Source organism: Berghia stephanieae, chromosome 7 (genome assembly GCF_034508935.2).
Source record: "Berghia stephanieae isolate SIO BIC M18660-M18661 chromosome 7, UCSD_Bste_1.3, whole genome shotgun sequence".
NCBI classification, from domain to species: Eukaryota; Metazoa; Mollusca; class Gastropoda; order Nudibranchia; family Aeolidiidae; genus Berghia; species Berghia stephanieae.
In genome coordinates, this window is record NC_088366.1 from 7,810,456 (window position 1) to 7,826,221 (window position 15,766).

A 15,766-nucleotide genomic window follows, 5' to 3' on the forward strand; every position below is an offset into this window, starting at 1 on the left:
TTCACTCTTTTAAGGGTGCTAAAACAACGTTCAGGAGGTCAAGAAATACGATGGAAGTGGTTAAGGTCACTATAGCCTATAGATGTCCATGATTTGTCAGTGTTTGTTGTATCTGTAAAAAGTAGACAATAAAAACAAAAGAAACGTTTTTTTCTCTAAACTAACCGTGAGCCATTCATGTCTGTCATACCATGTCACTGAAAATGAAAAAGAGCGTTTTCGAGATTTCCACACCTGTGTTAATTCAAAATCAGTTGGTTGGTGAGGAACTAGTCTTTTTATTTCTAATTTGTCATCTAGTGTCAATCTCCCAAACGGTCGGTGAAGTAGAGTCAACCTTGATTCATTGCAATTCATTGTTTAACAAAAAAAAAAAACTTCAAAGTATATCTCAAATAATGGAAATCAGTGGAATACGATTAATGATTGCACAAATAAAAGGTAGATTCAGATCTTAAAGCATCACAAAGAAAAAATCACTCCACTTAGGGCTAAGTACTTAAGAAATCAAAAAACACACCAAAGTATAACTGTTGACAATCTTCGCTTTCTTTCTCTGACTGACACAAATACACACGCACAAACACACACACACACACACACACACACACACACACAAATAAACACTCATACACACGTGACCATCAACTCGGCACTACAAGCAAGAAAAATGTTGGTAAATTCGTCCACAATGCTTCGTTGAAAAGAATTACTTTATTCAATAATCGTAAAAAAGAGGTGGGGTGGGGGGGGGGGGTTGATATGTCATATTTTAAAGTTTTATGTTGTTTTTCTTTGCTGCTTACAAATAAACTTGACAATGATCAGTGTTTTTGACAGTTAATGTAATATTTTGGATGGCTGAAGTAACCCTAATTATGACGTAAATGGTGTAACATTGGCGCATCCCCCCAGTCCAACGGTGGAGCTCTCAGATCCTGGCATAAGTCGAGGGTTTTTCCGCTATTTGAAGATAGTATAATTCGACCCAGTTTCTCGCTCAATCAGCTGTAGCGATACTGATGGATAGAGCATTAACTGGAGCTTGGATTGCTTTGCACCACGGTGTTTGATTTAGTCACTAATTCGCGCAGTGATGTCACCAACACCACGAGTCGGCGCAGTGCGTGATTCGGAATCTTGAATAGAGTGGAGACTAAAAAGGCAGTATGTTGTTGGCGAGTTTGCGAAAGACAGTGGGGTTAAAATTTCTCAGTTTTATTTTAAATTAAATTATGTTGTTAATGATTTTTAAAAGATTTGTGTGGTGCCTGGCACCATTCGATCCAATGGCCCCACGCCACTGCACTAGCCACTGAACCACTCAGTCCGACAAAAATATGGCTTTCAAACTGTGTAGCTATTGTGCGGACTCAACTATTCAGGGGATCGCAAAGACCAATGTGATCTCTTGAGTAGTTAAGAGAAGAGTTTTTGTTTATGTAATATGATGGTTTCAACTCCTTGTTTTTTTTTTTTTTTTTTTTTTTTTTTTTTTTTTTTTTTTTTTGTTATTAGCACTTTCTGTTATGGTCTCCTTCTATTCGTCTTGCGGTGTGCTGCACTGCGCACCGTCGACCACGCACATTTTGGTTGCGTGGGGAGAAAGGATAAAACTAGTGGCGCACCTCGCTTCAACGTCATTCTCCTCCCGACTCACGTTGAGAGCGCTTTAATTTAAATAACACACTATTAAATTTTACCATCTAATAGTTTTATTTAAATTAAAGCGCTCTCAACGTGAGTCGGGAGGAGAGTGACGTTGAAGCGAGGTGCGCCACTAGTTTTATCCTTTCTCCCCAGCAACCAAAATGTGCGTGGTCGACGGTGCGCAGTGCAGCATACCGCAAGACGAATAGAAGGAGACCATAACAGAAAGTGCTATTTAAAAAACAAGGAGTATGAAACCATCATACTACATTTATTATTTTGCTGAAGAAGGATTTGTACCCGAAACGGCCATTGTTTGTACTGTTCCCATCCTAAGCCTTTCCATGTTCACCTTTTCGTTTGTTTGTTTCATTCGTTTTTTTTCTGTTTTGTTTTTGTTGTTATGTTGTTTTTCGCAGTTTTTTTCTGTAAGTTTTTTGTTTGTTTTTGTTTTGTATTTTTTTAGAAATTAGATCCTGTTTGTTTTTTGTTTTGTTTTTTTTTTTTTTTGTTGTTGAGATTTTGGCTGCTATTTCTCTTGATCAACAAATATCTGGCTAACAAAACATTGAACTACCCTGACTTTGCTCGTTTTAAGTTTTACGAAAGTGAAAGTGAAAGAACCCCTGTTTCATATTTAATTTCATTCCAATAGCGATATGTTTGTACCGGCTTCTGGAAGGAAACACAATTGGCAAGATTTTACCCTGATTGTTGTAAGTTTATCTGAATCTGTAATAGTCATAGTTCTTCCATCCATTCACCTTTGAATATTCTCAATTCAAAACGTGTTCAAAGCGGTTACAATTACAAAAGGGTTCCTATAAGTTTCTAACAACGCAGTGGCTATTTTTACAGTCCCGTAAAGATGGTTCTCGGGGCTATTTTTACAGTCCCGTAAAGATGGTTCTCGGGGCTATTTTTACAGTCCCGTAAGGACGGTTCTCATGGCTATTTTTATGGCGTTGATGCGATTCTGTTCAATTATCCGCATAGTTATAGATTATCATCTTTTTGCAGTATTCACAAAACTTCACATATCATTTCTCCCGATATTTAGATGTACAGATCTAGAGGCGGTGAATGAAAGCAAAATTAATTTCATTTAACATATTTAGATCTAAAGCTAAAACTAAAATTAACAAATAATTAATGTAAAGTCAATTCTCTTAGCGATTTTTACGGTACTGTCATTTTTATTACATATAATTTTTTTTTTTTTTTTTTTTTTTTTGCATAATTTATGTTTGCAGTACAGAACAGCCCGTTTTCTATCATCAGTGGGCAGGTTAGGTTGCATGTCTTGATTTTTTTTTTTTCTGTCAAACATACATAATATAGATCTATTATCAAACACTGAAAGTATATTTAGTTCCTGCTTGAGTCGACATCCCTCAAGATATAATACTTTACAGGTTGGCTTTTGTTTATACTTTACCAGTATAACCAGTCAGGAAGGACTAACGGTTTATACAATTTTAAAAGACATAGACGTCTAACATTCAGGGTGCAGTCTTCTCACGTGAGAGTGGGTTTGAATCCAATTTCAGAAAAGATGCCGTTCACAAACCAATTGGACACATTTTGACCATAATTTTAGAACCCCCCCCCCCCACAAACCTCCCAACCGTATTGTGGACAAATGACTACCCCCCCCCCCCCCCCCCCCCCCCCCCCAATGTGGATGTCCATGGTAAAGATGCACATTGCGAAACACCTCATGCTTAAATATTGTTCTTTTGAATAATATTTTTTTAAAAAAAGAAAGTAAATAATGATGATGATTCTCTACCATGGTCGGTCATGATCCAAAAGAATAGAGGTGCCCAAGACTGATCCTCATTGGGGCGCCGAGGTGGAGAGGGCATTTTACTTTGGTCCCACCATCGCGTTGCTCCTACTCCTTTCCCGATTGACCCAGTGTTTGTTCCGACCAGACAAGAGTGGTCGCTGTATTGCTCCTCCCTTCCCAGTTAGGAGGTTGTTTTATTGTTCTCCGCCAAAGCGGTGTTCACCTTGTGGTCAGACCCCTCTGCCTAGGCTTTGAGGTACCACTAGGGAAAGAGATAGAGAAAAAGAGAAAGGAAAAAAAAAAAGAGAGAGAGAGAGAGAGAGGGGGAGAGAAAGAGAGAGAGAGAGAGAGAGAGAGAGAGAGAGAGAGAGAGAGAGAGAGAGAGAGAGATTGGGAAAGAATGAAAGAAAGAGAGAGGGAGAGAGAGAGAAAATGAGAGATAGGGAAAGAAAGAAAGAAAGGGATAGAGAAAGAATGAAAGAAAGAGTGTGAGAGAGAGAGAAACAAAGAAAGACCGGGAGAGAGAGAGAGAGAGAGAGAGAGAGAAAGAGAGAGAGAGAGAGATATATATTGGGAAAGAATGAAAGAAAGAGAGAGGGAGAGAGAGAGAAAATGAGAGATAGGGAAAGAAAGAAAGGCATAGAGAAAGAATGAAAGAAAGAGTGTGTGAGAGAGAGAAACAAAGAAAGACCGGGAGAGAGAGAGAGAGAGAGAGAGAGAGAGAGAGAGAGAGAAAGAGAGAGAAAGAAAGAGATTGCGAAAGAATGAAAGAAAGAGAGAGGGAGAGAGAGAGAGAGAGAGAAAATGAGAGATAGGGAAAGAAAGAAAGAAAGAAAGAAAGAAAGAAAGGGATAGAGAAAGAATGAAAGAGTGAGAGAGAAACAAAGAAAGACCGGGAGAGAGAGAGAGAGAGAGAGAAAGAGAGAGAGAGAGAGAGAGAGAGAGGATGCTAACTTGCCGCACCTGAACGAAGGGAGTGAGAGTTTTAGAGCCAATGGTGTCTACTCAGCCAATCTGTTACTATTACCGCAACGCCGTAAAAATAGCCACCAGAACCGTCTTTACGGGACTGTAAAAATAGCCCCGAGAACCATCTTTACGGGACTGTAAAAATAGCCCCGAGAACCATCTTTACGGGACTGTAAAAATAGCCACTGCGTTCTAACAAATTGTCATATTCTCGTCCCCACGCCGATCTCAAAAAGTGTCTAAAAATAATAAATAATTAAATAGCAAACAAACAGAAATATTCAGAGCGACCAAATGGTCAGATAGAGGAGAAAAAAACAAACAATAATTTAAAAAAAAAATAAAAACAATTTTTAGAAATTCATGCTCAGAAACGGAGCAAAAGGCCAAACAAAAAGGAGAAAAGAATAGACTCGGAACAAAAAAAAAAAAAAAAAAAGAGGTGGGGGGAGGATGGATGGGACATTTATCCCTTGCAACATTCTGTAAAAAGAAGACGGAATTTAAAAAAAAAAAAAGTGGCAGAACCAGGATTCGAACCCACAACGTCGATTCTGGTAAAACTTCCAGGGCAGACGACTGAACCATTCGGCCATGACACCCACTTCGAAGTCGACGCATATTGTGTATATGTAGTAACAACTGATTTAATGTTGGTTAATTTTATGTTTTTATAGATATTTTATAAACTTTCCTTATTTAATTTCTATGTGCATTTGGAAACACTCCATATTCTGGAATGTGGAAATTGTTTAAAAGAGCGGAGTTTCAAATATATGTCTGGGGATAACGAAAAATCTTTTCCTAGGTTTAGAGGGGAACTCAAACCCTGGACCTTCCGATCCTTAGGCGAGTGTCATACCACAACTCCACATAGCCGCACAGTAAAATTAGATTTCGTCTATTAGAATTAGTCTATTACTATTATTATTATTATTATTATTATTATTATTTTTTATTATTATTATTATTATTATTATTATTATTATTATTATTATTATTATTATTATTATTACAAAGGTCATACCAGTTCATCTCAATAATCCATCTTTACATCATACAGCCTACTGTATCTGTGGGAAATGTGGGCCAGCTGGCAGCAGACCTCATTGTTTCAACCCTCTGGATGGAACGGGTAGGCTACATCCTTCACCCCAGTCTTCTTCCAATTGTCGGAAACAACCCGTTTGCTCACGAGGAAGCAACGTCTTGCAAATTGACCACCTGCTGTGAAGGTAGGTCCTAGTTTAAAGATCTAAAAAGTGTGTATGAAGCATTGCCAGACAAATACAAATCAGTAGTCTGATGTCACGCCGCCCAGCAATGGTGGCCATCTTGGTTCTAAACAAAGAAAATCATTATTTTTTAATCTTCATGCTAGCTAGAACTTTTCATATGCCTTGTGATCAGAATGTATAAAAGTCAAAACATGATCAAATTTATGGGTTTTTTTTTCCCTCTGGATATGCTTTTAGGCTCACCGGAGAAATATTTCATACGGGCGTCCGCCATTGTTCCGATAGTTTAGAGCCAGTGTTACTAAGTTACCGTGCGTCATAAGGAAGGAAGTGACGCTACGACTGTTGAAGAGTATTGAGATTTAATCTAAGGTTCGATCCCCAGTCACAGCGTGATGATTTATTGTGATAGGGTTTTTTTCTTGTATTTTTTTTCTTTCTTGCTTTGTCTGGCACTGTTTCATACACACTTTTTCAGGTCTTTATCTTACACCAGTGGTTGCTCCTCAATTTTTCACTTTGAAATAAGTTTCAGTTGTCAAGGAATGCCTTTGGTTTTCCATATATATTTTAATAACTTGGTTGAGCTCATTGATCATAATGATTTTATATGTCATGTGAGGAAATTCTACATTATTCTACGACTATTTAAAATTTATGCCCGCCTTTATGATAGAAATGAAGGAGGAAAAGCATTTTTTAAAATTAAACATTTAATGGACATATATTAAAAATTAAAGTGTTTTTAAACAATAACCTAATTTTGATAGAGTTAAATGAAATTGTTGAAAAATTCATAAAATTGAAACTTAGAGGGTTGAATTTGATTTAGTTTATTTATTCATTTTTTAATTTGATTTAATTTTCATATTTATTTTATTTTTGGTAATAATCATTTTCATTTTTTGGGGTTTTGTGATTTATTCGTGATTTTTTTTTTTTTTTTTTTTTAGTTTGGCTAAAATCAGAAAAAGGGTGAATGAGATGTAATTATTTGACTTTTTTGTTTCATCCATACAGTTTACGAGAGCATATTGGCAGAAGTAGTCGTCATACAGCAAAGAGCTCCTTTTGTAAAGGCAAGATGGAAACTTATTTCATGCTCCTTTTTTATCTTTTAGTTTTCCCAATTTGATTAATATAATAGAAGGTGTCAAATAAGGTGAAACAATTGAGATATATGTTTTTGTGAAAATGCAGGCCTGCCAATCGTCCCGCATTGTGCGGGACCGTCCCGCATTTGCGCCAAGCCATCCTTCATTTTTGAAAATTATTTTCTAAAAAAAAAAAAAAAAAAAAAAATCGAATCTATAAAAAAAAAAAAAAAAAATCAAAACAGAAAGAATCGAATCTATAAAAAGAAAATAATAATAATAAAAAAAACCTTTACTTTATTTACTATGGATTTCAAGTAATTATATAGGGTTCTATCGTTTACGGTTAAAATGGTTTGCGTCGTAAGCATGTTCAGTTCGGTCGGGTGTCCCTCTTTTCATTTTCAAAAGGTTGGCAGGTCTGAAAATGTAAAATATAAAATTGGCCTTTGATGGTTGCTAACCTAAGACAGCTTCACGCAGATTTTGAGTATGTAGATGAGTTTGTGACAAAATGTAGTTTTCACAACGATTTAATTCAAAATGTTATCGGGTAATTTAAAGAATTGTGAACTTGACCTAGTTTCATAAAAAAATTTGAAATTTAAAAAAAAAAAGATTGGACTCTAGCATTTAAAGAAATATATGGACACAGTACTGGTGTCCACTACGATATATGGCATGGTGTTGACGTTGGTTTGTTTGCAGACATGCCAACTACTACGAAAAAATGGTAAAAAATACGAATTTTTGGCTTCAACAATAGAAATAAATAGACATTTTTGATTCATTACAATGTGATGAAAAGAAAACTTTGATGCCACAAAGCATCTATTCAGGGTTTTGAAGACGTATTTAATACTTATAAATGTAAAATATTAATTTGTAAAGTTAATTATAGTGACTTCTATTTCTTCTCTCTGAAAACTACGATTTTTTTACATTTCAAGTTGGCAGGTCTGTGTTTGTTTTTTAAAATTTAACAAGATATCAATAGCATCATCCCTTTTTCTTAAAAAAAAAAATAAAATCCTGACAGGGTCGTCGAAAAGAATACGCCCAGTGGCTATCCAAATGGATCAAAGACAACAAGTTTTTCCAAGTGGTCATACTGACCAGCACATTTTCCCAGGAGAGATTGGACCATCAGATTCAAGGGTACGGTCATCATTCCTCATTTGTCGTTGCATCCAGTTTGCTTTGTCCTTAAATCTTTACAGACACATGCAAGGTTTGATTTTCACTGGTTGTCACAATAGCTCAGTTGGTAGAGCACTCGCTTCATGTGCAAAGAGACCGAGATTGAAATATTATGGGTGAGGTCATTTGCAGGGATATAATAAAAGTATTCCAGAACTCCAGCATTTTAAAATTTGAATGCATTCCCAATGTTGTGCAGCTGTGTTTTTGAAATCAGTCAACAGAACTAGGTTTTTTATTTAAAATTCAGTGCTGTTCCAAATGTTATCTAATGAATTTTGTCTAAATTTAGTTTTAATTTTACACCTTGAAATATACATTTTTAATTTATCACCTCCTGTAAAAGTGACAGGAGACAATGTAAAAAGGGACTGTTGGATCCATGTCAATTGGCTCCTCCATTTGGAATAAATTACCTTTTGAGATTAGAAATTCAGAATATTTGTAACACACCTAGATCTCATATTGCATGCGATGTTGGCACTGTATAAAAGTGCTGTATTATTTTTATTATTATTATTATTATTATTATTATTATTATTATTATTATTATTATTATTATTATTATTATTATTATTATTATTATTATTATTATTGTTATTATTATTATGTCCTACAAAGAATGAACAATTTTATATATAACTGAATTAAATCCTCTCGAAGCCTTCTGGGAGATCCAGAGCTGTTAATCTTTCCTGATTACCACAGTCAAAATTACTAGCACACGAGTACAGGAATCTTTTTATTATTTCACCACAATAATATCATATTATTTCAACTCAAATTTTATACTCTTGACTGGGGGCACCAATTTTTAAAAAAATTATTCTCAGACTGCATATGATTTCCAGAAATCTAAATCAAGATATTTATATAGGGAATGAGATTAGCGGAAGAGCAGCGTCCCTTGATTGGACGTCACCCATAGTCTGTGACGTCACTGGCGGAAAAGTTATTAGAGAGAGAACGTCATGTTGGTTGTGCGCATGCGTCTCTCGTCCTCGCTTCCACTTCCGCGAGGACGAGAGACGCATGCGCACAACCAACATGACGTTCTCTCTCTAATAACTTTTCCGCCGGTGACGTCCAATCAAGGGACGCAACTCTTCCACTAATCTCATTCCCTATTCCAATTCCTTACAGCTCTCCGTTCCGTATTCTTACCTCTCCTGCCATGGAAGAGAAATCTGGAGAGTTTTTCGCCAACAAGATGGGATGGAGTGTTCTAGAACGTCGCCAGTCCTTTCCAGCACCCTCCACAGTTGAGCTGGAAATAGGGGGAGACAACTATAAAGAAAAATTGCTATACATGCCCGGATCTGGTATTGCCAAGAGTGTCTATGAGAGTTGGTGAGTTATAATGTCTGTTGTTTTAATCCCCAACCCCCCTCCTTCCTTATTTAATGTCCTTGACTGTATAGTCATCTATTTTATTTCATATAGTTGATGGAATAGCGGCATGGTCCCCTTTGTCTTACCTTTTCTTGGGTGCTTTAATTTCTTTCTATAACTTTTTACTGTTGTGCGGCTATGTGGTCTAGTGGTATGACACTCGCTTTCGGATCGGAAGGTCCTGGGTTCGAGCCTCACACTCGGCGCATAGTAGAATCCTTGGAAAAGGCTCTTTACTCACATTCTCTCACCGTACCCAGGTGTAAAATGAGTACCTGGCCGTTAACAGCGTTGTCTTTGTCCGAAAAATTGTAATATTGCCTAACAGGCGTTATGTCCCTTCCTACATGTTAAATGTTGCTGTTGACCAGGGACCCCTTGTAAAGCGCTTTGAGCACATTTAGTGGATATTGCGCTATATAAAAGCTCAATTGCTATCCGATTTTCTTCCTTTTTACTGGTGCTGAAATGACCTTAATGTGTTTAAAGCACTGTAAAACCCTTTAAAAATTTTTTTTTTTTAAATAGTCCATTGTATTACGTTTTCCAGAGTGATAGTAGCTTCTAATTACCACATGTTACTTTGCCCTTATCTAAAAACTTTTGACTATCCCCATCTATGTTTTGTTGTGTTATTTTGTTATTTTTTTAAATTTTTGACTCTGAAATGACTCAAAAATGTGTTGTTGTGAATGAATGAATGAATGAATTTGATTCATTTGTTTTTGTTTCTTTTCAGTCAAGATCTTCCAGTTTTAGTTTTGATGATGTTTGTGTCAGAAGGAGACAACGGACAAGATGCTTTATCCATGGCCGACCAAGTCAATTCCTGGCTCAATCTCATTGTCAAAAAGGTCAGTACCCTTAACTCACTCGTCCCTAACACCGACTATATCCGAAGTTTACCCGGGGTTACTTTTACCCCATGCCTATAATTTATTACATTTTACTGAGACAAATAATTATAGGCACAGTATCAAAGCTAATGTTTTTAGTTTTTACATGTTAATTTAATGGTAGTTGAATAAAACTATCCATGTACATGCTTATTTTTAATACATTTTTTTTTCCAATTTTGAAAAGTAGCAAAAATCTCTAGAATTGAGTGAGTTAACAATTACAAAAAAATAACATTTAAACGGAAATCCCAAGGGATTTGATTTGTTTGATTATTTCCCTTACAGCAAATCTGGTTTCAATTTTCTGACTGAAAATCCCAAACACTAAATACCAGTCCTGATTTGTTTTTTGTTTGTTTTGATGTTGTTGTTTTTTAATTCTCTGATATTCTCTCGATTACCTGACTACACAAGATATGTGAATGATTTGGAAAGCATATTTAAATTATGAAATTTGATATAGTACAAAAATATGCTGTATGTTAAACACATTTTAAAATTTAAAAAAAATTAAAAATCGTTGCCTTTCGACCAATGATCAAAAGTTTAAACACTGGTTATTGTTCAGACCGGCCTACTTAAAAAAATTTTTAATTTTCATTTTATTGGAGATAAAAATTGTGGTTTGTTATAGTTAACTTTTAAAATCAACAATTTAACCACACAAGGATTAAATAATGCTTCAATTTTCTTAAAATCATGTCGTCTGACATTAATTTTCACAGGGATGTAAATCTTTCAGAATTTTTCTGAATTCAGAATATTTCAATTCATAAGAAAAAAAATGAAAATAAAAAGAATATAAATAGATCAAATTGATAAAACAAAATATTTTAACAAAAACGTATTATTAAATACTACTGTAATATAATATGGTGCATATAGGCCCAGGCATGACAAGCACTTTCTGTGTGCACTGAAACACTCCACTTGCTGTTTGGTTGCGGAAGAGGTTATTTTCACTACAAACGTGATAACGTTATTTCCAGGCCATGAATTCAGACAGAAAATTTCTGACTGATTCTGAACTACATGGCAGTAATAGAGGTTTTTCAGAAAAAAAAATTCTGAAGTTTTGTTCGGTAAATAGCCACTTTGGCTACATATCGAACATAATGTATAAATACCACTACCGGATGTTTTGTTTTCCTTTTTCACAAATCAATGGATGCTTGTTGAAGTGTGGCGGAATTTGTGAATTTCTTCTTGGTTGAAACCCGAAGCTAAGTTGACATTTTTAGCAAATCTATTTTGTTACTGTCGCATGTGTTTGTTTTAAATTTATGTTACATTGATTTCTCTGGTTTTGGATTCGTAATTCTGATACTTAGATAAGATTCTAGAAAATTCTAGGACGATCCAATCACGTTGTTTTGTTTGGGTCTTAGTAAGAGAGTGAACTTACAGAATCAATCACAATCAGTCAATCAGATCTCGGCATCGGGTGATTTTTAAACTGAGAATCTGTCATGGTCTCAAGTGAGTAAAGAGCTACTCGACTATGCATAAAGATATATGTAGAATGAGGCCCCAGAATTTACTAGTTACTATAAATGAAAAACAATTAACGATTTGTTTACAATGAAATAAAAATAATGATGAAATTTAATTAAAAGAGGTAAACAGTGATCGTGGCAGTTATAAATAGAGATATGAATATTTTACGTAACTTATGATAATTTGTCAGGTTCGTAAGTTTACGTTTCCAGGCAGTTGATGGGCTTGGATGATCTATTCCTCTGATAACAGGATTGGACTCGTAAAATTCCACTTCCAGGCAATTGGTAAGAGGTTATAGTGTAGTACAGCGGGCTTGGGTTTGATCCTTGAAGATTATACAATCAAAGTTAAAAGCTCCGGCGTCTTAATGGTGTAGATATAATATCTACAAAGTCCCAAAAGATAAAAATCTTCCAGTATATATATAGGAATAGAGTGACTGGCCGTCCGGCATAGATTGTGGAGAGAAAGTGAGTGTAGAGTGTTAGACCTATCAGCTTTTATAATAAGTGGCTACGTGACAGAATGTAGAACGAATAGTATTCACTAATTAGAAATTAATTCGAGGGAAGGCTATAAAAGGAAAGACGATCTATATTTAGAAGGTAAAGTTTATCTAAGCCTACCGATATATAACTGGAGTGAGATGAATTCAGTTCTTAATAAAATAAAATTTAATAAGATAATTGTGAACAATCTTTACTGTGACAGAATCCTCAATCTTTATTTTAGATTCACCACTTTTCTTCACTTTAGTTCTTTGTAGTTATAAATTTAGACAGGCGTTTTTGAAAATGGCATCAACAAAGGTGACTGAATCAAAATCAAAACATCGATTTGTTGATAGACAATCTCCTATTGATGTTATAGATGTAACATCAACAAACAAATTTAGATGGGAATGGTTATCCCTTAAAGACAATCTGGGGGATTTCTTTTCAAGTTACATCAGAAAGATAGAGAAGGATGGGTTTGCATGGTGTTGCCTTTGTAAATCTGAGATTAAATATAGTGGAGGTGGTGTTCGATGACTAAAAGTTCACTCTAAAAGTAAATCACACGAACGTAACAGAGCCATAGAATATTCAAATCAAAGACTCCCAGCAGCCATGCAAGCTACCAGAGACAAAATAGATGGAACATTTTCATCTTCTAGTTTGACAACATTGCCTCTCCCATATGGAGCAGCTCCTAATTTAGATAGTTTAGGACTTGCTAGGGAAGACTCCACTGTGCCTACTGGCCCCAGGCCAGTTTCACAAAAGGATAGAATTACTCACCAGGAGGCTTTCCTGTGTTCTTTTATGGCCGAGCATACTCTACCGCTTTCCATGGCACCTCACCTTATTCAATTTGCACAGGGATTAGCAAAAGATCAAAAATCATTAGCTCAAATGCACATGGAGAGACAAACAGCCACTTACAAGCTCCGCTATGGCTTATCTGAACTGGAGCATGTCCGCCTGGTCAAAGTCTTGCAAAATAGCCCCTTTTCACTTAATATTGATGAATCAACTTCTAAGGGGTCAAAAAAGAGAGTTCTTAATGTTTTAGTTTGTTACTATTGTAGTCATTTGAAGAAAAGTGTTTGTGATTTATTTGCTAGCATTGAAATGACAATTGTAAATGCAGAGACAGTGTTTGAGGCTGTTAGGAACCAGTTTTTAAAAGATCAGATACCTTTTACAAATTTGATTTCAGTGCTTTCTGACTCAGCTGCTTATATGAGGGGCTCATTAAATGGCTTTCAGACTAGATTAAAGGAAGTTGCACCTCACATCATTGATATTGATGGAGATGTTTGTCACCATATTCACAATGCTGTGAAGAAATTCACATCAATTCTTGATAGTAAGGGGATGCTTATCAGGCTCTTGGATGATTTATTTGGTGACTTTGATTATAGTTCAGATATACGAGATGACTTGAAGGAAATTTGTAGACTGATGGAGTTGCCAGAGCACACTCCCATTCAGAGAGCTGGACATAGATGGATGTCAATTTATGATGCCTCAGTTAGATTCTTAGAGATAAAAGATGCCCTTACAATTTTTTATTCAGTTTGGCTCACTGTAGAAGAAAAGAAAGAACAACAACAAAAAATATCTGCTCTTCTTAGACATGTAAAGAAAGACTCTAAGACTAGGATAATGCTCATTTTACACAGACTTAAAAACAAAAAACTTACACCAGCAGGTAGGGAGAGAAAAAGGAGGATAGTTTGCAAACTCTTTATGAAATCAAAAGAAAGTTTATTACTAGTTAATACCATTGTCAGCATTCTTCCTCTCTTTAAGAGTTTCATTCTTACCTTTGAAAAGAAAGAGCCAATGGTGCATCGACTTTTTGATGAGGCTGTGTTAGTTTTTAAGACTTTTTTGACTTGCTTCTTGACTCATGAATATGTAAATGAGTTTAGTAGGGACATCAGCAAAATCAGCATTGATTGTGATAAGATACATCCTTTGAAAAGAATTTATGTAGGTGATGCTACTCAGAAGATTTTAATTGACAAGGATAGTCAGGAAGCAAATGCATTCAGGAAAACAGTGCTGTCAGATTTCAGAGAGACAGGGAAATATCTTAAGTTCAAGCTTCCCATTACCAATAAAAACTTAGCCCTCCTTTCAACAATTGATCCAGAATTATGTGGTCATAGCAGGGCTTCATTAGGCTTACAAGATATTTATGATTTAGTCAAACCTGAGGATAAAGATACATTTTCTACAGCAGCTTCCACCCTCCAAAGTGATACCAAATTTATTTCATCAATAAAAGAGAAGAAATTAGATAGGTGGTGGACAGAGGTGATATCAAACCCCCAATATGAAATACTAGGTCCGGTAATAAGAGCTTGTCTTTCTATCTTCACAGGGCCTAGAGTAGAATCATCTTTCAGTGTAATGAATAATATAATCACAGGCACAACAAACAGATTAGATGTAGGGACTTATGAAGCCATCCACAAGATTAAATACAAATTCCTTAAATGTGAAAAGAGCTGTGTAGAGTATTTCCATAGAGAAGATCCTGTACATAGTCCTGTCGATTCAGCCCTTAGCTACTACATGCAAACAGCTGGAAAGAGAATGAAGACTAAACATGAAAAGCCAGCAAAGGCAAAGGTTTCAAAAATTAAAAAAGTATCAGTCCATCAAAGAGCAGATGAAGTAAGGATAGCAATAGAGCAAAATAAGCCCACTGGTCCATTATCTAAAACAGAAGAAAAAGAAATTTCAATGCCTTCTTTGAAAAGGAAATTTGTTGATACTGATGTTTGTAGTAGTAGTAGTAGTAGTAGTTGTGATAGTAGTAGGCCTACTTGTAGTGGTGGTAGCAGTGATAAAAGTATCATAATTAAACAACCATCCAAGAAGATGAAATCAGGTGATGATCTTAGATCTTTCTTTAAAGGAAAGTAGAAATCTCCACTTCATCAATAGGTCTTAGTTTTATGCAGTATACATATTATCATAGTGATAAATTGGCTACACATACTCTACTAGTTAAAATTAGCTTTTTACAAATACATCTGTAGTTTCAATTTTTTTAAAAGGAGTGTGCGAGTTGGTTTCAGAATTTTTTATCATTTGCCATTTACATCCCTGTTTTCATTTTCAATAAGTTTCAAGGATTTAGAGATGCTCATGAAGTTCCTAAATTGGAGCTAAAATTTCGTAATTTTATGTATTTTTTTAAATACTGCTTGGCAGCTCTGATTGTTTGAGGGACATTGCCGATAAGTAGTTTTTAACTCACTCAACCCTAAAGATTTTTTCTACTTTTCTAAACTGGAAAAAATGTATTGTAAATGAACATGTGCATAGATAGATAGTTTTATTCAACTATCATTAACATGCAAAAACTAAAAATATTAGCTTTGATACTAAGACTATAAATTGTCTCAGAAAAATGTAATAGATAGGCGTGGGGTAAAAGTAACCCAGGTAAACTACGGATGTAGTCGGTGTTAGGGTTGAGTGAGTTAACAGGGGGCAGTACTATCAAAAGCAATAATAAAACAAACCCACA

The 15,766-nt window shown here is 35.4% G+C and overlaps 1 protein-coding gene across 1 annotated transcript; it reads left to right on the plus strand.

The window, feature by feature from the left end:
* The first annotated feature begins 1,962 nt into the window (after positions 1-1,962).
* Positions 1,963-12,765, plus strand: LOC144976437 (proteasome assembly chaperone 2-like). Its single transcript, XM_078920728.1, has 8 exons — positions 1,963-2,366; positions 5,475-5,646; positions 6,670-6,728; positions 7,783-7,901; positions 9,087-9,293; positions 10,075-10,189; positions 11,224-11,281; positions 12,491-12,765. The coding sequence occupies exons 1-8, from the start codon at positions 2,310-2,312 to the stop codon at positions 12,763-12,765; spliced, it is 1,062 nt and encodes a 353-aa protein (XP_078776854.1). The 5' UTR covers positions 1,963-2,309.
* The last annotated feature ends 3,001 nt before the right edge of the window (positions 12,766-15,766 follow it).

Coding starts and splice junctions, on each gene's coding strand:
- LOC144976437 (XM_078920728.1), top strand. CDS start 2,310: ATGTTTGTACCGGCTTCTGGAAGGAAACACAATTGGCAAGATTTTACC. Junction 9,294..10,074: donor AAGAGTGTCTATGAGAGTTG/GTGAGTTATAAT, acceptor GTTTCTTTTCAG/TCAAGATCTTCCAGTTTTAG. Junction 11,282..12,490: donor ACTACATGGCAGTAATAGAG/GTTTTTCAGAAA, acceptor TCTTCACTTTAG/TTCTTTGTAGTTATAAATTT.